The sequence below is a fragment of the Ammospiza nelsoni genome, chromosome 9 (genome assembly GCF_027579445.1).
Source record: "Ammospiza nelsoni isolate bAmmNel1 chromosome 9, bAmmNel1.pri, whole genome shotgun sequence".
Taxonomy (NCBI): domain Eukaryota; kingdom Metazoa; phylum Chordata; class Aves; order Passeriformes; family Passerellidae; genus Ammospiza; species Ammospiza nelsoni.
This window is the reverse complement of record NC_080641.1, coordinates 29,228,636-29,249,283: the sequence shown is the minus strand read 5'-3', so window position 1 is coordinate 29,249,283 and position 20,648 is coordinate 29,228,636. Positions and strand designations below refer to the sequence as shown.

The 20,648-nt window shown below is 42.0% G+C and overlaps 1 protein-coding gene across 2 annotated transcripts in view; it reads left to right on the top strand.

Moving 5' to 3' along the window:
- The window catches only part of LOC132077052 (BEN domain-containing protein 5-like), a 554,717-nt gene that overhangs the window by 520,300 nt on the left and 13,769 nt on the right, over positions 1-20,648 (top strand). The window contains exons 1-3 of one of the 2 annotated variants that reach the window (XM_059478501.1): positions 3,539-3,827; positions 17,353-17,486; positions 19,116-19,491. In XM_059478501.1, the coding sequence (XP_059334484.1) occupies positions 3,608-3,827; positions 17,353-17,486; positions 19,116-19,491 (730 nt within the window). In that variant the 5' untranslated portion in view covers positions 3,539-3,607. Of the gene's footprint in view, positions 1-3,538; positions 3,828-17,352; positions 17,487-19,115; positions 19,492-20,648 lie in introns of those variants that run through there. The other variant, XM_059478502.1, reaches the window with a different exon arrangement.

Genomic DNA, 20,648 nt, shown 5'->3' with positions numbered 1-20,648 from the left:
AGAGTGCACATGAAAGCTGCAGACATTCGCTTTTGCTTGAACGCTTTTTTTACTTTTCAAGAAAAATAACACCAGCAAAATATAAGTAGTGTTCCAAGAAAGAGCCACTCAGGAGTCCCACAAGGGCTGGGACTGTGTTCTGTGTTTTTTCCACTCTTGGAGTGACAGTATTACTTTCTCAGCTGAGGCTTCATTTGTATTTTGAAAGTACAACAATTTACTTCTCAGCAGGGCTGTGCTGTTTCTAAAAGGCTGGAGTGGCTCAGGGATTTAAATCCAGTAAGGTTCCAGTAATTCCCTTTACAACGAGTTTTAAAATCTATACCTTTAAAAAAATTCTGGACCTTTAAACTTCAATCTCAACTCCATGTTAAAGCAGCTGGCTAACCATTAGTAGAAATGGGAAAGGTCCAAAAGACAGGAGTGACAAGTGACTTGTGTTTCATTCGCTGCTTTAATGGATTTTTCCTCAGCTTCACAGCTAACCAGTGCAGATTATTTATAGATTTTAAAGCCAGAAATTAACACTGTTCCTTGTAGGCAGAAGAAAAAAATGTATGCAATCATTATTAATTCTTTAGCATTATAATGCCTTCTGGCTCAACATGTGTGCAAGGGACCAAGAGTAAACATGCATTTATCATCCCAACCCTTATCTGTTCCCAAAAACGTCCTTCAGTGGAGAACTGTGAAACAGCCTGCCTAAAGGATTTGAGACCTTTTATTTTTTTGCTGCTCATGCAAAAATCTTTACAGTCTTGGCTGTAATTGAACATTCAAACGTAAAATAATCTAAACACCAGATTAGAATGTTCCTTTTCCCCAAAAGCCCCAACCAATCAACTAACCAACCAACCAACCAACAAACCCACTATGATGCTAACTGCCTTCACATGAAGCCTTTTGGTTTCCTTTCATTGAGACAAATTATCCAAGCATTCTTGGATACCCAAAGAGATCTCTCCCCTTCCAACTCAAGCTAATTTTTGAGTCCTGACCTTCTCTTTGTTTCCTTTTATTTCCAGTTTTACCATTGCTCTGAGTTCCTATTCCCTAATAGAATTCAGCTGTGGAGGGAATACAGTCCTGGCAGGAAGCAGCCTACCCAATCCCTCACTGGCCACTGAACTCAGTAGAACAAAATTGTAGTTCATATCATTTTAACAATGTCCATGGAGTAATTCCAGCAATCAGCCTGTCCTGTCATCTCTCTGCAGCTCCCTGTACCCCACTGTAACACGAGGTAGAGGAGACAGCAGCTGGTATTGTTTGATCAGCAACACAATCCTTGCTGGAATTTCATTTCCCTTGCAGACTTGCTACTAGAATACATTTGTCATCCATACTTTGTAGCAGAGTTATATTTGCCTGTAATTACACACGAGTCTGGCAATACTTTATTGTTAACATAAAGTACTGCCATTTAAATCCCCAATCTTAAACTGGAGTATTTGCAAAACTCTGTAATTGCTAAAATAATAAAGCTGCCATTACTGCATGGGAAGGTTGCAGCTTGTTGGGGAAATACTTACATAGGCTTAACTACATCTGTATAGATGCCTTGTGTTTTCATGTGCTGTTTAAGACACATTTCTGCTGGGCACAACCAAAAGTTTCTGGCACTGTCACAGAATGGCTGAGGCTGGGAGAGGCCTCAGGAGCTCCCCTAATCCAGCCCCTGCTCAAGAGGTTGCCCAAGACCATGTCCAGATGGTTTTGAGTTACCTCCAAAGATGGAAACTCCACCAGCTCTCTGGGAACCTGTGCCAGTGCTCAGCCAAAACTGAACTCTATGTTTTCCAGCTTGTGGTCTAACCCCATGTAGGAGGAAGTCTATAAAAGATAACCAGGAAAAATAAGCACAGTGTGGTTTTACTCAGTGCAATGGGCACAGATAGTACTGCAAATGCCCAGGCATATGAAAACCCAGAAAGAAGATATATTTTGGTTTCACTTTGTGTTGGTGTTTTGCAAACAAAAAACTGGTGATGCCTCTCTCTTGTAATCATTCTGTGATTTTTTTTTCTTTCTATTTTTACATTACACAGTTCTCCCCATGTGACTGTTCTGTTCCTAGGTCTAGCTGGGTAAAACAGATCTCAGGACTAACAACAGCAGTATGAGTTTGCTCTGAACCTAAAGCAATTTTGCCACTTTACCCTTTTCATACGTGAACCTCAAAACATCCATACTTTGTATCTAAGTCTCCAAAAGTTTGGGAATTCATGATAAAACCTGTTCCGCCTCTAAGCCTGGTTCTGACACACCTGCACAGCATTTCTCAGCTCTGTGCTCTTTTGGGAGAAGACATGGGAATGATGGAGTGCAGGTGGTTCTGCATTCCCAGGAGGACCTCCATGCAAAAGCTGATGCTCCAGTGCTGTTGCCAAGTGGTAGATGAGTGTGGGGTTCTGTTGTCAGCCCAGGAAGGATCCACTCTCCTCACACAGCTCCCTCCTGCCCCTTTCCCTGCACTCGCTGGCTCTGCCCTGGCCCTCAAAAATCCCACTGCGTGTCACCCCTCTGTTACCCCTCCAAAGGTGATCAGAGCGATGGAGCACCTCTCCAAGGAGGAAAGACTGAGAGATTTGGGATTGCTCAGCCTGGAGAAGGCTTCAGGGTGACCTTACTATGGCCTTGCAGCACCTGAAAGAGACTTAAGAGGAGAGATGAGGAGAGACTTATTACAAGAGCTTGTAGTGACAGGACAATGGGGAACAGCTTCAAAATGAAAGAGTGCAAGTTTACATTGGCTACCAGGAAAAAATGCTTTAGAGTGGTCAGGGTGGTACAGGCTGTCTGGGGAAGTCACGGATGCACCAGCCCTGGAATCCCTGCTGGAAGTGTTCAAGGCCAGGTTGGATGGTGCTTGGAGAACCTGGTCCAGTGGCTGCTGTCCCTGCCTGGGGCAGCAGGACTGGAACGAGACGATCTTTAAGGCCTCTTCCAGCACAAACCACTCCTTGATTCTCTGGAACAAAGCCTTTTTCTGCGGCACACGCGTACGGAGTTCTCAACTTGGGGGCAAAAACACCTTCCCGAGGCCCTTCTCGGAGGCGAGATGGTACGGGGGAGGCGGGACCCGTGTCCCTGGCGGAGGAGCCGGGGGTGTGCGGAGCTGCACGGTGGCGGCCGGCAGGGCGGGGGCCGTGAGGGGCCGCGGGCGGGGCGCCGTTCGTGTGCGGCGGGCACCGAGCGGGGCCGTACGGGGTTGTGTGGGGCGGGCCGGGGCCGAGCGGGACTGTGCGGGGCGCTGTGTGCGGCGGACACCGAGCGGGGCCGGGGCCGTACGGGACTGTGTGCGGCGGACACCGAGCGGGGCCGGGGCTGTGTAGGGGGCTGTGTGCGGCGCTGTTTGCGGCGGGCCAGGGCCGTACGGGGCTGTGTGCGGCGCTGTTTGCGGCGGGCACCGAGCGGGGCCGCGGCCGCTCCCGCTGCCCCCGCCCGGGCCCGCCCCGCTCGCGTCGCTCCGCGCTGGATTGCTCGCGCCTGGCCGGCGCCGTCTGGGGCCCGGCGGGCGGCGCGGCCAGGCCCGCTCAGCCGAGCGCAGAGGCGGCCGCAGGAACAATACGGCGGCGGGCGCGGAGCCGCGCGGCCGCCCCGCACCATGTACGCGTTCGTGCGGTTCCTGGAGGACAACGTGTGCTACGCGCTGCCCGTGTCCCGCGTGCGGGACTTCAGCCCCACCTCCCAGCAGGACTTCGACAACCAGAAGGTCTACACCGTGTACCGCAACCCCGAGGAGGCGGCGGACGAGGACGACGAGAGCCCCGGCGAGTGGGGCGACCGGCTGCTGCTGCACAAGGCCCAGATCCTGGCGCTGGCAGGTGAGGGCGGGCCGGGCCGCGGGCGGGGGGCGATGCCGCCCCCTCCCCGCTGAGGGAAGGAGGGAGGGGAGGGGAGGGGAGGGGAGGGATGGTGGGGGCGAGGGCCGGGGTGGGGAGGGGCAGCCCCGGGTCCGTGAGGGGGCCCAAGGCTCGGTTTCCAAAATAGCCGCGACCCCTCCGTGATGCCCCCACCGGGGAGGGGGGCTGTGGAGACTGAACAAAAAAAAAGAAAAAAAAAAGTTTAGGTTTTCGTCTACGGCTTATTTATAGTGCATGGAGTCATTTGTGTACCTTTGCAGTTGTTGCCAATTGTGAGCTGTGCTGTTTTATGTCCGCTTTGTTAGTTTAAGTGACTTCACCAATAGTGGAACCAGACCTCCAGGTACTGCTCGTGTTGAGCGTGGGCTTGGCTGCCTTTGGTTTGTTTCGTGTTCAGAGATGACAAATGTCTCCAAGCTAAGGGGACCAATTCAAGCGTATGCTTGAAATAACCCCGTGTTTTGGCCATCTGAAGGTGTTCAGCCCCGGTGAGATAGTGCTGTCAGGACGTTGCCCCCAGATAGTGACTCTGGCAGTGTTTCCGTGAAGACTTTGTGTAAGTTTCCTCGCTGCCATAGTCGTAGTTGACATAGAAAGGAACTGGGTGGTTGTAGCAAATTGCTGGTTAGTGTGGGCTTGCCCAATAGGCTTTTGAAAGACTTTAATGACCATTTGAAATGTCAGTCTGGGCAGCAAAGAGGACACTGGATTGTTATCCCGACTTTTTCAGTTTGGGCGAATTACTGGTTCTGTCTAATTCCCCAAATATGGAATGGGCTAAAAAAACTCTTTTGTTTAGTCTTGAGCTCTTAGAAGGCAGTGCTGAGCTTTGATGTCTAAACAAAGTAACTTGGTGTTAAAGTCACCTAAAACTGGTAATTTTCTAATTTTATTTTTAGAAGTTAGCCGTTCCTGAGCCAGTTTAGACTGGTGGTGGCCCAGTTTGTTCCTGGCTCAGCAGTGACTTTTGCCATTATCCTCTTTCTAGTATTGGCCATAAACAAATACCTCAAAAGAACCAGGAACAGCTAAACATGAGTTCCCTGCAAAGATTTTCCAGTTTCTGAGTATTTGCAACACCAGAAGTTCAGGAGGACTCTACTTAGGCCATCTAGCAGAGGAGTGGGTTCTCCTGCTAAGTTTTTGTTGTCCTGTGCCAGCCCGTGTTTTGGCTGTCCTGCCTGTGGCAGAGGAGTGTATGTGAAGTGTTTCTTGCATTTTCCCTGTCGGATCCATGGAAGGCAACAATCCCAGTGCCCAGGGTTGGCATGGTCTCTTCCCACAGACAGCATCCCATTGCACTTCACCTTCCTCTGTCCCTCTGGGGACCTGCAGCAGCAGTGCCCTTTCAGGTCCTCCTCTCTGTCTCAACACAGCTGAAATGCTCCAGAGAAATATTTAGAAATGATATTTAGATATATTAGACCTTTGCTCCCATGTTGGGCCCACCAGGTTGCCTCAGTTCTCCAGCAGCAAGTGCTTATCTTTGCCAGTTCCCTTGTTCCAGGCAGAGCCTGTGTCTGCCCAAGATGTGCCCTCCTGAATTTTTCTGTACAGTTTCTCTTTGTTTCATGTATCTTGAACCAGAACAAACAAATATACACTGTTTCCTTTAGAGAACAAGATTTGTTACCTGTGTTAGTGATTTGCACTAATTGCTCTCCAGAGGTTCTAATTTCTACAGGAAATTCTCCTGTTGAGCCAGGAACACAAGGAAACACACAGCTGTCTTTATTACAGCTCTCACATCTCAGTGTATTCTGACTAGATCTGGGTTTTGCATTCTTGGAAAACTTCTCACTTGAACACCAAGAGTCTTTACTTCTCTCCTTCTTTCCAGCTTGTACCATGTAAGAATACCTTAGGTGAATTCAACAGAAGTTGTATACCAAGGGTCACTTCTGAAGTTTTCATTTCTCCCCAAAATGTTAATATTGGTATTTGGTTTTATTGTGGTTAAAAACCTTGAAGAGAAAACTTGGTCTTCATGAAGACATCATAGCACAATTCTTGCTTTATAGTGACCAACTCAGATTATGATAAGTTTTTGTGGCAAACATTGCAAGTGTAATGTTATACAAACTGCTTATTCAGTTAAAAATAATTTTGCAAGTCTGCAGTAACGTTTCACATACCAGCACAGAACTTTTAATTCCAAAGGTTTTTAGCCTGTCTTAGTAATAAGGAAAATAATGTGTATAAAGTTGCTTTTATATTTAAAATATACATAGTTGATTGTGAATTTTTTGGAAGGAACCCTTAACTGCACAAACCATACATCAATGACTTTATGGATTTACTGCTTTGGTCCAAGAATTCCCCACAGGGAAGAGGCTTCAGGATCAAAGTTATGCTACAGATATTAAAATGAATTTCAGATATTAAAATTAACAGACAACAAAAAAGAATAAGAGGGGAAAATGTGTTTTTTTGAGCCTGCAAAGTGTTCTTTTACAGTTTAAATGGTGACCAATTTTGTTGCATGTAAAGCTGGTCAAGTAAACAAAGTTCTGGCTTTTTATATATATTTTCCTGATCAAACAGTGTCCATGCAGTGGAAATTAGTCATAGTTTGATAAACAGATCCATTTGTTTTTCCTTTCTGGCAACTTGAAGAAAAGAAGGAAAGAAAAGAACACAGATACAAGATGCATTAATGTTTTGTTTTTTTTTTTTTCTTTTGAAAAGAGTTTTCCTTTCCTATTATGTCTAAAGAAATTTAGATACCTTTCAAACATCTACCCTTGTAATGTAGGAATTCACACAGGCCTAAGTACAGGTTTATGCCCACAATGCAAAGCTTTATTGAAGCACTGGTTGTGTGAAGAGTTCATAAAACAATTGTCCTCTTTTGAGAGAGTCTAGAAGGAATTCTTTGATCCTTTGTGCTGAGGTTGGATGGTTGGAAGCCAATGCACTTGTGAGGGATATTGTTTCTGCAGAGCAGAGAGCGCTGCTCTAAAGGCATCATGAGTTCAAAAATGAAAAATAAAAGAGGGAAGTGTGTAGATCATGCTCATGATCATCAGGTAATTGTGAGAGACTTGGTATGTTGTGGAGATAAATACTGTTGTGTTTCATTGTGTGGTGAGTAGTGTGATAGTGTTAGAGAAGAGCTGCTGTAGATGGACTCTGAGCAGCTGTGCCTTCCCTTGTGTCCCTGTGTGCAGGCTTGGGAACTGCTGGGATGAGTTGGCCTGGGAACCTTCCACTTTGTCAAAAATTAGCCAAAGACTGGGGCTCAAACCAGAAAGGTTGGCCTGACTCAGGTAGCTGTAGACCTTCCAGCCACAGAAGACATGTTACAGTCAGTGTCCCTTGCCTTAACAAGTTCACCATTTGGCTAGCAGCAGCTGATGCTATGTGCTAATAAAGGAATAATTTTTCTTGCTCTTGAATGGAAGATGGAGCTCAGCAGCCTGGAGTTTGACTACAGAGTCTTGAGGTGATGTTAGCTGGTCTGTCTTGTTGAGAATACAAAAATAGCAGGCAGCTTTTCAGGAGGAGCTTGGGTCTGTCTTCCTGATCATCCACACCCTTCCTTTTTCTTCTTTTCTGTCCTCTCCTCAAAATGCTCCAGAGCTGTTTTTTCTGGTCCCTCTCCTTGACACACATATGCCACTTGCAGCTTTTCCACGCTGTCTAATAGTCACTAGCAGAATGTTGTCTCTGAGCATATGCATCTTATAGCAGCATGATCTTTAGATGACTCCATTGGAGCTTTTTCTTTCTTTTCTAGGTGATGAATATTAGATGGAATGAATTGAGTTTCAGAGACTTCTAAAAGTTCCCTACTTCAGGCTATGTTTGTTAACAAGTTAATAATGACTGTCTTCTCCTAGGAGGTGTTCTTTCCTGGCTGCAGTAACTAATTGTGCTCTCTAGCTGCTGCCCTCAACATTTCCCACCCACACTTTCATAGCAAACATATCTCCATCAGATTCTCACAGCAATTCCTTAACTGCCCCAGCAAATGTGTTAATACCTGGAGCATCCCTATCCTTTCTTGCTCCTTTATAAAATGTTAGCTCCACTTTTTATTGGAGTAGGTTATGTGATTTTTTTTTTTTCTTTAAGAGCCTGTGCAGCCCATGGTGAGATGTTACTATGTATTTCAGAAGGATATAAAATATCTGTTCATAGAACGATTTTAACTTAGATGATTCTAGGACTGAGTTTTGAGTAAGTTGAGAGTGTTTTAACTAAGTGTGTATCCAAGCTTCTTTGCTATGGAAATTTCATGGAGGAAAGACCTTTGTCAAATTCTGGAACACTGAAAAATTTGCAATAAGAGATTTATCAAGAATATACAAAATTTAGGTCAGGAAGTTGTCTTGATGTGTGATATTATAATCCAAGCTTTTATTGGTATTTCCATAGTCTTGAGCTTCTCTGAGGATTTTCCTCCTTGCCTTATTCAGCGTGGGGAGTAGCTAAAGCAGGTCCTGGCTGTGGCCACTGTCTCCATGCTCCATCCTGTGTTCCTGCATGCTCCATATGTCCCATTTCCTTTCCCAGGGCAGTCAGTGGGGTGAATGAGCCATTGTGGTAGGGACAGCTGCCTCTTTGTTCCCAGGAATCTCTGGGCCTGTCCCCGTCCCCTGCTGGGATGCATTGCTTGGATGGTGTGTGAGAGAGACCTGGGGAGAAGTGGCACCAGGAAAAATGTCAAAGCACCTGCAGGTGCTTCTCAGGTGATCCCAAGGGTTGTTCTGATTAAAGAAAAATCAGGAAGAGGTTGTAGGAAACATCCCAGTACTGGTAGTGGTTCCTCACAGGCTGTTTTTAATTAGTTTGGTTTTTCCTGGGCTGGTTTGGGAGTACCTGGGAGGAGCTTTTGGGTCACTGTCCCTGGGCAGCCAGTCCAGCTGTCCCTAACGGTGGTGTCACCTCCTGTGCCTGTGCAGGTCTTGCCATACCCAGAGCCCACTCCAGTCATTGGGAGAAACTAAGCCCAGCAGTTCAGCCAGTGCTGAAGTAACCTTGTTCAGAATAGCTTTTTTTTTTCCATTTTTAAAATTTTTTACTGTGATATTTGATGTGCATGGCCTACTTTGTCACCCTTAGCTGATATGCTACTGCTGTGTTTTACCTTTTTAGCAAGTAAAAGCTGGCTGGATGCAGAGGTTCAGCAAATCATTTTCTCTAACAGAGTAACCAACTGCTTCACACTCCTAAATATAGTCCTGAACACAAGTGTGGCAGTATTCATGAAAAATATTTAAAGCTAAATTTCACACTCATTTTGTATTTGATCCATTTCTGGTTTATTTTTAACTCATGTAAGATGAAGAGTGGAGGAATTTTTTCCCTTCTTCTAAATTCAAGTGTAGGACCATCTCTGAGCTAGGAAGGACTTCCACAAAGGCACAATTTGTGGGGTCTTTTTGGTGTTGTTTATGTCTTTTCAGTGTTGAAGCCTTATTATGGCACATTGACACAAGGCTAAATGGCAGCAGCAAAAAAAATTTTGGAACTTTTAAAACTGTAACTTCTAAGTCGTGGTTTGGAGTAACCCTAAGGAGAGTGGTGATGTCATCAGCAGGCTAAAATGCCAGTAAAAACTGATTAAAAAGCTGGGATTTATCTGTGCAAGAAGATCTTGCACTTATATTTAATTTCCTCATTTCCTGTATTACCCTGCTTATTCTGAATATACATTTTTTTGTTTGTTTTGTCTTTAACCCTTCTCAACTGACCTGCTTGTTCCTCAGTCACGTTTTCTTTTTACTTTACCTTAATGGTAAGAAATCATCTAATTTATTTTTGGAACAGAAGGAAATACAGGTGACCTACACTATTGTTGATTTTCATGGTCTTAGTATTATGTTGCACCACTTAACATCACTTATACTTGTAAATGTTGTATGAGCTCAGCCAGCATACAGTAAAAATATGAAATTCAGGATTTTAATAAAATTGACTTCAAAGATAGTATGGTTATGGTAGCTATGGTAACTAAAACTAATTAAAATATACTAAAATTTGCAAGGGAGTGAAAAGGGAGAAAATGTAACTTAATGTTTTTATTTTCATAATTTAACAGTAAAACATTTTTTCCAGTGCATTGCCGAAGTGCCAGTCAGTCAATTATTTGTGTTTTTAAAGAATTTCTTTAAAAATAGTAGAGGCTGAACCACATTGTCATTTTTTGTATGGAAACTGAAAAAATGCATGAATCTACCCTGTATTTCCATAGTGAGTTTATTCCTTGGGCAGGGATGTGGAGGCTTCCTGGAGTGTTCTCTGCAGGCTTTACCTGCTGGACAGCATCTCCATGGCTTTGTGTGACCATCAGATCATCACAGGGTTTGTTCCCAGTGCAATTGTACAGTCTAATACAGATGGACTGGTGAGGGCAGCCAGATTGACAAATTGTAGCTGGCATTGGGATTGATGAGCTCTTTAAATGAGCTTTTGAACTTCTAAAGAATTACATAGCTTTGTTATAAATATTTTTGTTCCAATTTTTGAAAAGTAATGCCCATAGTTGAGTTTCATGTGTAGGTGCAGAGGAAGGATGTAAAGGATGGCATTTTCACATCCTGCTTGTTTTCAGGGTTTCTTTTAAATGTGATGGTAATGCTGTATTAGTGTACTTGTTTCAGAAAGGATTAAGAGAGTTGTTCTGTAATAACTGTAATCCTTTGTGTTTGACATGTGCAGAGTATTGTACAAATATTAACAAATCTGTACAACACTTCAGTGAGCTAGATGGGGACAGTAAGATGAAAAGTTTGAATTATTCAAGGTCAGTATTTAAGTAAATATTGGACCAGGATTAAAACTATCCTTAGTGTTGTAGAGAGCCTGATTTCCTGTTTCTCAGAGTAGTCTTTTCATAACTTGATTGTCCAGCTCCATGTGTTTGTGCTGCAGCCAAGTTCTGGTATCACTGAAAGTTTAGTGAAAGGGAGAGTTTTGCTGACAAAGAATAATGGCTGTTTTTAGTTGTGTTAGTTTGAGCTGTGTTGCCTTTTGTTAATTATTTTTGATGAGACTTTGTGTTCACTTCAGAACTGAAAAATAGATTTTCTGTTTATAATGGAAATTAAAGACGAAAATACATGTAGGTTTTTCTTGCAGCAGAGTATCTGGGCTGATACTCAAGACTGTAGATCTGAGCAATGCTGATAAGTGAGTGCATGCAAAAGGAGAATGTTACAAAGTGCTTGAGTGTCCTCATGTGCATTAGAAATTTGGCTAAGGATAGGTGGCCCATATCAATAACTGTCACTCCTACCAGAATTAGACTGGGTATCTCAGTTGTTCCACTGGAAGAAAAATTGCATTGAGACCTGAACATTATTTGCTTCAGTAGCTGGCATGGTAGTTTGTTTTTTTAGTTTTAGTTTGTTTTGGGTTTTGTGAGAGCAGCAGCAGGTCCATGCTCTGTGCATTTACTTGTGTTACTGTATTAAATATTAATGAGCAAGAGCCAGACTTGATGTAGGACTTCAGAGAGGATTTAAGAGGTTTATATAATCTGTGCTCTGCTTCTGTAGGATTTTGGCTCCTTAATCTTTCTCTCCCTTCTTTAGTGCCTTTCTATGAAGCAGGTGTGGCTTTCTCTCCATCATCAGTGAGCACTCCTGGTTCAGGCTCCTGGCACATCATCCTTCTTACCCATCATCTCTAAATCTGTCAAGCAGTTGTTTAAGACCGTTCTATCTTGCCTTCCCCCAGTTTGATTAAGAATTATTTTCACCCTGTTTGCTATTCTTCAGACTTTATTGAAATTCACTTCACAAGATTTAGCAGCCTTTTGGGCCAGTTCCTCAAGTGCATGTCTTCACCTTCCTGTGCTTATCAGCCCTGCCCGTCACGGTGCTGCTTGATGTGTTGTTCTTCCCTGACTTCTTTACTCACTCTTCTTTGTGCTCTGAAGACAACCTTCCAGTCACTCATTTGTGTGTTGCTGTCATTTGCTCTTTTTGGTGAAGTGCTGCAGAACAACTTAGTTCTTAAAATTTTGGGAGTGATACAAGCCCAGATGATGGCATCTCTCAGCTCTGCCTTTTTATTGCTAACTTTTCTCACATTTTCTGTCAGCTTCCCTTTCTGGCACCCTGAGCAGAAATCTTTTTCAGTTTATGCTTAGGATGTCCCAATGTATTTTCCTACAATTTTTGTCCATTTGTCTTGAACTTGGAGTCAAGAGGAGGAATAATCTCGTTTGTCATTCCCAACCCAAAATCTTGCTGTCTCTTCCATACTCCTCATCTGCTTTGTTGCTTACACTCAGCTCTACCTTTATGTCCAACTAAATATACTTCTGAAGTGCTTTCACTGTGCCCAGTGTTTATTTCTGGAATATTTTCTCTGTCCTTCCAACAAAGCTGTCCTCTAGTCTGCAAAAAAAAAAAAAAAAAAAAAAAAAAAAGGAGCAAAACCATGTAGTAAATTTTACTATCCAAATTCCAAATCTTGAATTCTTGAATTGACTGTGCCAGTACCTGGTTGACCCTGCCTTTGCACACTCCTCCCTTTTTATCTGCATTGGTTTTGATGGCACCTGTTCTCTTCAAATAACTTCTGCATTTCTGCTGCTGTCTGTTGGCCTGTGTTTGTTACTGTCATTCTCAGTTTCTTCCTTGGTAGTGGTCATAATCTCAGTGTACTCCTGTGAGGCACATTTCTTCTTGCTTTGTATCCTGAATATCTCCTGAGCCTGCAGGATCATTACATTTTCTGAAATATCATCTCTTCTTCCTCTTCCAGTCCTCCTTTAATGTTTGCATTAAATTAGCTAAGAAAGTAATTTATAGTTCTTTTTTTCCCAGCTTCAAATAAGCTAGGTGGCTTTTAAAAAAATTATTATTATTATCATGCTGTTTTCCTTCTCAGTCACAGCAGTACTGAATATTGTTTATTTGTGTGTAAGTGGCACTTAGGAATCCATGCCCTGTTGTGCTTATGTGTTTGCTTTGGTTCTTGTGCATCTTTTGCTTTTCCTGATGTGTAACCAGTGCACAGCCTGCCCAGGCAGGTGATCTTACCTTCTCTGTAGAAGCAACCTGGCTGAATCAGTACCAAAGCTGCTCAGTGCAGCAGTGTGTGGGGAATCTGGTGCAGGTGTTGTCCATATGTGCTGGGTGCATGCCTGGAAATGGGAAGGCTGATGGTAAGTTTTTTCATCTGTCAGCATATCATTTTTCACAAGGAGTGGAATTTTTTTGAAGGCTTAAGGGAAGGACGAATTCTGTTCAAGGTTCTTTCATTTTATTACTGTAAGATTTATGGCATTGCCAAGCCCCTTCTTTGGACTGACACCAGACCTGCCATCCCTCATCCATTTGGAGTGCAGAGCTCTCTTCCTTTATTTTTCCAGCTTTCATTCCAAAGATAGAAAAAAAATCAGTATTTGAACTCTTTTTTGAAGGGATTAGTTTCTTCAGTCCTTATTTCTAAATTAGAAAGTAAGGAATGCTTTAAGGGGACTTTGAGATTTTCATAGTTTTACTTTACATCCCACAACAGGGTTTTCAGTTTTAGAGCACTAACATATTTCTCCTTGCATTTAACCAACTCCCTGCCCTCTTAAAGTTGCTTTCTCTGCCTCAGTTCCCTTCCCCTCTAGACTTGAAGCTGTCACCTTTTGGCTTGGATCCACCCATCCTGACACTGGAATGAGGGCCTCATTGAAGAAAGCATTCCAGGAACAGTTTATCCTTTGCTAGTTGATAGTGATTTTTAAATGCAGAGTTGCTTTTTTGGCTTTTCTTTCTTAGAGCACTGAGCTGAGGCCAAGTGTGTTCCCAGGCACTGTGGAATTCCTCAGCAGTTCACTTTTTCCTGACTGCCTGTTCCCAAATCTGGATGGGGAGGGACCCTGTCATGTGCCCTGGCTCTTGAGCCCTGTGCCTCAGCACCAGGAGGAGCTGGCTGCCAAGATCTCTCCAAGTCTGACCTTTTCTTGGAGCATGGTTATGTCAGCATGCTTTGCTCTTTATCTTGAATCACAGAATGCCAGGTTCTCTGTGAACAAAAGCAGTTTTTTCTAATTTACATGTGTCTTTCAGAATGTCCCTTCCTGAAGAACAGAGGGAATCCATTCTTGTATCTTGCATTCCACCCTGCATATTTTGTTATGAGTGCCTAATTAAGTATGTTAAGTGCTAGTTCTCAGTAATTGATATCACTGCACCACTCATTGCATATCTAGGGAAAACAATAGCCACAACTTTCTAACAAGCTGATCATAGCCACCTAGGGGAAGGTGTAATTTTTAACTTCCAGCAAGGTTTAAATGACTGGGAACAAAGTCCAGACAAGTTATTTAGATCGTTACAAAAGGAGGCTCTGAGTTGCAATGCTTTTAGGCTGCCCTTCTCTCTTTTATGTAGCCTCAGGCATTGAATTGGAGCTTGTACATATTTTTGGTTCCTCTCCTGGTGTTCTTCTGACTCAAAATCACAGGTGTGTTGTTTTTTGCTGGATTGTCCTTTTGTACCTGTATTTTGTTTGCTGCCACAACAAGAGACAGAGCATCCTAAGGAGAACTGCTGTAAATGCATATTCATGTTTCTCCTACCCTTCCCCCAGTCTCCACTCTCTCCCTCCCACCCCTTCCCAAATTCCATTAATATTTACAGAACAAGAGCCAGAACTCCAGCATTAATCTCAAATTCAGGATGAGATTTTTCTGGCTCTAGCTGCAGCTAATGCAGAAGACAACAGAGGTTAGAAATGCACTTTAAAAAAAAAAAAGAAAAAGAACAAAAGGCCTTTTCATATTCAACACACTGGATAGATTGTGTTAGGTATAAATAAGCTTTCAAAGACCAGAGCATATGTAAAAAAATATTACATATATTGTTGTTGGAAGGCAGAGGAACATTTATTTGCTTACTGAATGCATTGAAAGTTCCTGAGCTTTAACTTATATAAACTTATTGTTTCTTCAAATTTCATGTATGGAAAAAACAGTTCCTTTTTTTTTGTCTTACTGCTTCATGTACAGATAAGCAGTAAAACGAAAAGTCAAATGAACAGAAAGAGAACTGTGTTGATAGTTACGTGCCAGCAATGTACAAACTAAGCATTTGTAAGGAGATGTCTAAACAAACTTCAAAACCAGTGAAGTTTTGCAAACATAAATTTTATAAACAAACTGAAATTGAGTGGAGTGAAGAGAATGAAGAATTCAGATAATTTGCATTTGTTCTCTTTGACCCCAAACTAAATATTTTCTTTCATTTTCATTGTTAAGTGCACAGAATGTGTTATTAACCATTTTGAAATTACTTTAAAAGCCAAAATCAAGGACAAATATTACTATTCTTCCACATTGTTTTTGTTTCAATGTTGGTTTATTCGCTGGAAAGTATTTGCTGACTTCTGTAGTCTGCACAGGCATTTACTCCTCTGTGAGCCCTGTCCTTGATTGTTTCAAGAGTCTCTTTCCCTGCCATGGGGAGGATGCCTTGTGTCCCTGCCCAGTTGCTGTGTGGTTCTGGCTTCTGGTGACCCCAGTGAGTTCTCAGCAGACAAATTGGTAACTGTGTCAAGTAAGGGATTGTGTCCATCTGGTTGTGAGGCCAAGGGTTATTTCAGAGGACAGAAGCTGATCTGAATTCTTTAAATGAAGGAGGAGTTCATGTCCTATGTCCTATGGAAGATGGTTTGGCCAAGCAGTCTGGAGAAGCTGGCTCTGCAGTATCCACGTGCTGTTCTTCCTCCAAGGAATTGAGAGAACATAGTTTAGCAAAGGATTCCTCAATCCATCCAATACCCCAAAATACATAAACACAGAAAATGTTGGTGGTTTTCTTTTTTTGCCCTTTTCAATATGGATTCATTTATTCTTAAATTCCAAGTAAATACCAATACCCATCAGTCTATCCTTTAGTCTGGAAGTCTGTATTATTTGTTTTTTTTTGGGAAGGGCTTCCATATTTTCTTCTCATCTCTCTGGCATTAGAATTGGCTTATCTCACTTTTCTGATGAACCTACATTTTCCAGATAAATGAAAACATAGGGGTTTATTTTTCAAAACTGAAACAGTTGGATTGCCTTTTTGTTTTACTGGGATAAGCATCCACGATGCTCTGGGGAATGGAGAATGATCTAAAATAAGCCTAGCTGGTTTTTGTTGTTTATCTGTTTCTTTTTGCATCTGTCTTAGTATTTATTGCTACCATCTGCGTTTCATTTCAGGTTGTCTAATATCTCATTCTGCATGTTCTTTGCCTATTTTTTTTACATAGCCTTGGGCTGTAATATCACCATTTGCCTACAAGAGATCCATTTCTATCTGTAACAAAATGAATTGCATTCATCTGTGTAATTCATTTCTAATGAATGCCTTGCTCCTCATTAAACAGTGATTTACCTTTGTTTCCCTTTCCTACACTGTCAACACAAACCATTTTGAGGTCCTGTGGAGAGATGCTAATTTGAGAAAGCAAAAGTCAATGCAACTAAGCACTCATAGGGGCCATCCTCCTTGGCACTTTCAAAAATATTCATGGGACATTTGCAGAATAAAATTTGCAGGTGGATAGGAAGACTCAAAATATTTTCCTGTTCATAAGCTCTCGGTGTACGAAGGCAATGCTTGACAGTTTAAATGCAGTTCTCCTTGACTCTGCCAGGAGCAAATGAATCTTCTCAGACCTTGTCTGTTCTGCAGGAATTTTACCTATCACAGGCACATTTTGGGAGACTCTTGGTTCACTGTCCCCTCTCTACCTTTTCAGGAATATTAAAATATTTTGAATGTATTTTCAGATTAATATTTTTAAATACCTAATTTTGAGATACATCAAAATGTTACAGACTTGGAAATACTTTATTTTAAATTTTTAATGAGATGCAAAGATTTATGGCCTTCACCAATATTATCTAAAGAAAAAGGATGAAATCCATTAATTATTGAAATAGGGTTGTGGAGTAATTTTGTTACAGATTTGGTTCCGATGCAACTTTTGTGTAGTGCACTTTGAGGCTCTCCAGCAACATTCCCTTTTCCAGCCCTGCACTTTGCAGAACAGCAGAATCTGCCATGTGTGCAAATAGATCTGTGCTGCTGACAGATGATGGTTAGAGTATGGGATGAATTACCAAGTTTATTTTCACTTTAACCCTAAGCAGATTTTGAACTGCAGCAATGGATTATAAATCTGAAAATACCGTTGGTAAACATAATTTAGAGCAATGCAGGAAGTTTTATTTACAGCCTCTTCAGCTCTTACTTTGGTAATAGTACAAGCCACTCATCAACACTTTTGATCACTTGAATTTAGCTTGGCATTTTTCTGTATTTATCTGTGTGTTGGGCCAGCCTGATCCCCAGTTGAAACTCTAGAATTGCCAGTGGGCATCAGTGGATTTACACCATGGACTAATTTGATCATGGTATTATGAGGGGATTGGAGCATGGGAGGTTGGGTTTTTGTAACTGGTCATGCCTAAATCATGTAGTATTTGAAAGTAAGAACACTGATTAATGTAACAAAACCTTATTTTTAATATACATTTTAGAGGACAAAACTGACCTTGAGAACAGTGTGATGCAGAAGAAAATTAAAATCCCCAAACTCTCTCTCAATCACATAGAAGAAGCTGGGGAAGTTACAGATTATGGGGAAGAAGATGTGGAGCTTAGACACAGTAAGGTACTGAAGTCTTTCTGGTTTTTTTCCCCTCCTCTCCTTTTTTTATCTTTTTTGTAAGTGCTTGGGGCATATATGAACATCCTAGCTTAAGAATTCCAGGCTTGCTTTTGATCCCCTTAAAACAGTGTGTTTGGTGAAATTGGGTCACATTGTGTGTGGGGGTGGGGTATGTTTTATCAAAACCTGATTTAAGTGCAGTCAGACGTTTGCCTGTGTATATTGTCTGCACAGTGTGACTGCCACCTGGGACTGATGCAACAATGCTCTTCCACTTTGGCTCTAAATGCCTTAAAAGTCACCAGTACCCAACTGTACCAGCTGTTCTTGGTGGCACTTGTGACATTGCTCACTGCTTGTTTGGCATTGGGAAGGGTGCTCTGAGACTGCCCAACTGCAGTGATTGAAAAGAATTGACAGGACTGTATCCCTCCATAAGAACTCCCAGCTGCCTTTTTAGGTTTAAATGCCAGGAACCCACTATGGAAATGTATTTTTTTTTTAATATCAAATTATTTCTTTAAAAGTCTGCCAACCTTCAGAATAAGATACTGCTCAATGGTTTCATGTGTTTTGCAGCTGCAGGAGCGATATTAGTACATTTCCTTGTGTGTGGAGAAAACGCAAGGAATTTGTGTTGGGCCAGCTTTTTTTAATTGTTAGGTTTTTTTAGAAGATGAATGCTGGAGGTGTAACATCAAATAATTTTGTTTTCTACCACATTACTCATGGATATTGTGGTATGGGAATTTGATATGAGTAGAGCTTCTCACCTCTACTCTGTGAGCTGCATTTACTTTCCTTGCAGTTGCTTGGAAATTCAAATGCCTTTTCTTAGTTGGCCAGTAAAACTTAGTGACTTTACGTGTACTGTCACATATTAATCCCACTATCCAGGCCCCAGGAAAGTGGTGTGATTTAATTTGTAGGGTTTGTGCAGATGACTGAAGGTAAAATTCCACTGAGAGTTGCCAGGTCCTGAAGCCTCTGCAATGCAGTACTAATATAGAAGGAATCAGTTGATAAGGACGATGAGGCTGGATGATATATTCCGTCTCCAGCTTCAGTGTTTTCAAATCCCTTTCAGTGTTTGCTGATAATGTTAACTCAGTCACTGGCATCAGGCAGTTGGGTGCACGTGCTGTAGAGATACTCAGTGAAGGTTTTGTCTCCCAAAGTGTGGGAAGGACAAGCCCTCAGTTCACAGAACAGCTTTGTACCTGTGCTGCTTTCACCTCTGGTGTCGTCACAGGTGACAAATGGAGAGCACAGTTGTTCTTTCTCATGCTTATCAGAAAATCAATTGCTGTCAGGAATCTGAATGTTAAGGGTAAACTTTAAAGAAAAAGAGATGTAGATCAACTTTTTCAAAAAGAAATTAATGATACAGAATCAAGTGAACTGTATACACTGCCTTTGTAAGTGTTGCACAGATGCAGGAAGCCTTTAGCTGCCTCAGAAGTTTGTACATGCATTTAGCTGGGTTACAACTGCATGTTAGTTATGCTGCATATTATATCCATAAGAACCTGTTAGGCAAAATATTTTTGCAGACTGGCTTTGTCTTAGTCTTTTGGAAGACAAGAATATTGCCACTCTCCTAATTTATTTGTTTTTTATTATAACGTGCAGAGACAAGATGGGAGGAAACAAAGTGAAGGTACACACAAAAGCATTGAAGCAGTTGTTGCTCGCCTTGAGAAACAGAACGGGATGAGTCTCAGTAATACTTCCAGCCCTGAGGAGGCTTTTATGGAGGCTACAGAAGGCATGAACAATATGGACGATGCTGTAGTTCCTCGGATTCTCTATGAGGAATTGCTGAGGAGTTACCAGCAGCAACAGGAAGAGATGAGACACATTCAACAGGAGCTTGAGAGAACGCGGAGACAGCTTGTGCAACAGGCAAAGAAGCTCAAGGAGTATGGGGCACTCGTGTCAGAAATGAAAGAGCTCAGAGACTTGAACAGGAGGCTCCAGGATGTACTGCTCCTAAGACTAGGTAGTGGTAAGTGCCGGACTTAAGTGGGACTGGTTTGAATGAATTTTGCAGGTGTGATCAATAGTCATGGAAATGGATTTGAAGAATAGCAGTGGTTGTGAAGCCGGACATTGAATGTTAAAAGGGTTTTCTGCTGTGGCTGTACAATATGTGTCGAATTTGTATGCTATGTACGTCTGGGGTTTTCTTTAAAAACTAGAGGTCTTTGTGCTGGTATGGCTGAATCAGAGTTCCATTTTAAGCAGCTGTATTATAAAGAGTCTCTGACCTTCCAATATATGCTGAAAAAGTTAATAAAGCATCATCTGCAAAATATACCAATATGTTCCAGTTAAAAAAAAAAGTAAAGAAAAGGTGCTGGAATGAATATGAATAGTTGGGCTAAAACTAATTTATCCTTTGCAGTTAGGGGTTTTGTTTGTTGTTCTGTGACTATGTTACCTTCCATTTTCTGACCCCTCTTCCCATTAGTAGCTTATTAAAATGTGATATATTCCTGAAGTTTTAGCAGTGGCTTTAAATAGCCATGCTATTTGAAAAACAATGGATTGTTAAAAGCATAATTAAAAAGGCTTTATATTAGTGTCCCGTTTATCAACACTTGTTGCAAAATGCAGGTTTTTGTAATTTGGATTTCAGTTTTAAATATCTTGGGTCAATTGCTCCTTTGTTTGGGTTTATAACAATTATTTAAGCATTATGTTGGAATAAATGGGAAAAAAGACAAAATAAAAAGTTCATCCTTTTCACTGAAGATGGTACCCTTGGAATACCTTCAAAAATTTGACTAATTACATTTATTTGCAATTAGAATGTGGTACTGCTGTGTTGAAGATTTGCTCGGTGACTGAAACTTGGTTGAAATCTGTGCATCCAAACTTAGCATGCCATTCTTATGTCTGCCTTTGTGTATCTGGAAACTTAATTTTTGCATGTGAGTTGGATATTGGCTCTTCTCCTGGACTGGAACGAGTGCATGCAATTTGCATGTGGGTCTGAGTTACCCTCACATACAGAGCTGGACCTGGGAGAGCATGTGCCTGTGCTGTAGCATGTGTTCAGGTGTGCCCACACCCTTGGAGCCAGGTTCTTGGAGTGTCCCACAACCTAAACTGGGCGTCTGATTGTGAATGCTCATCATTGTTACACTGTGCACAATTAAA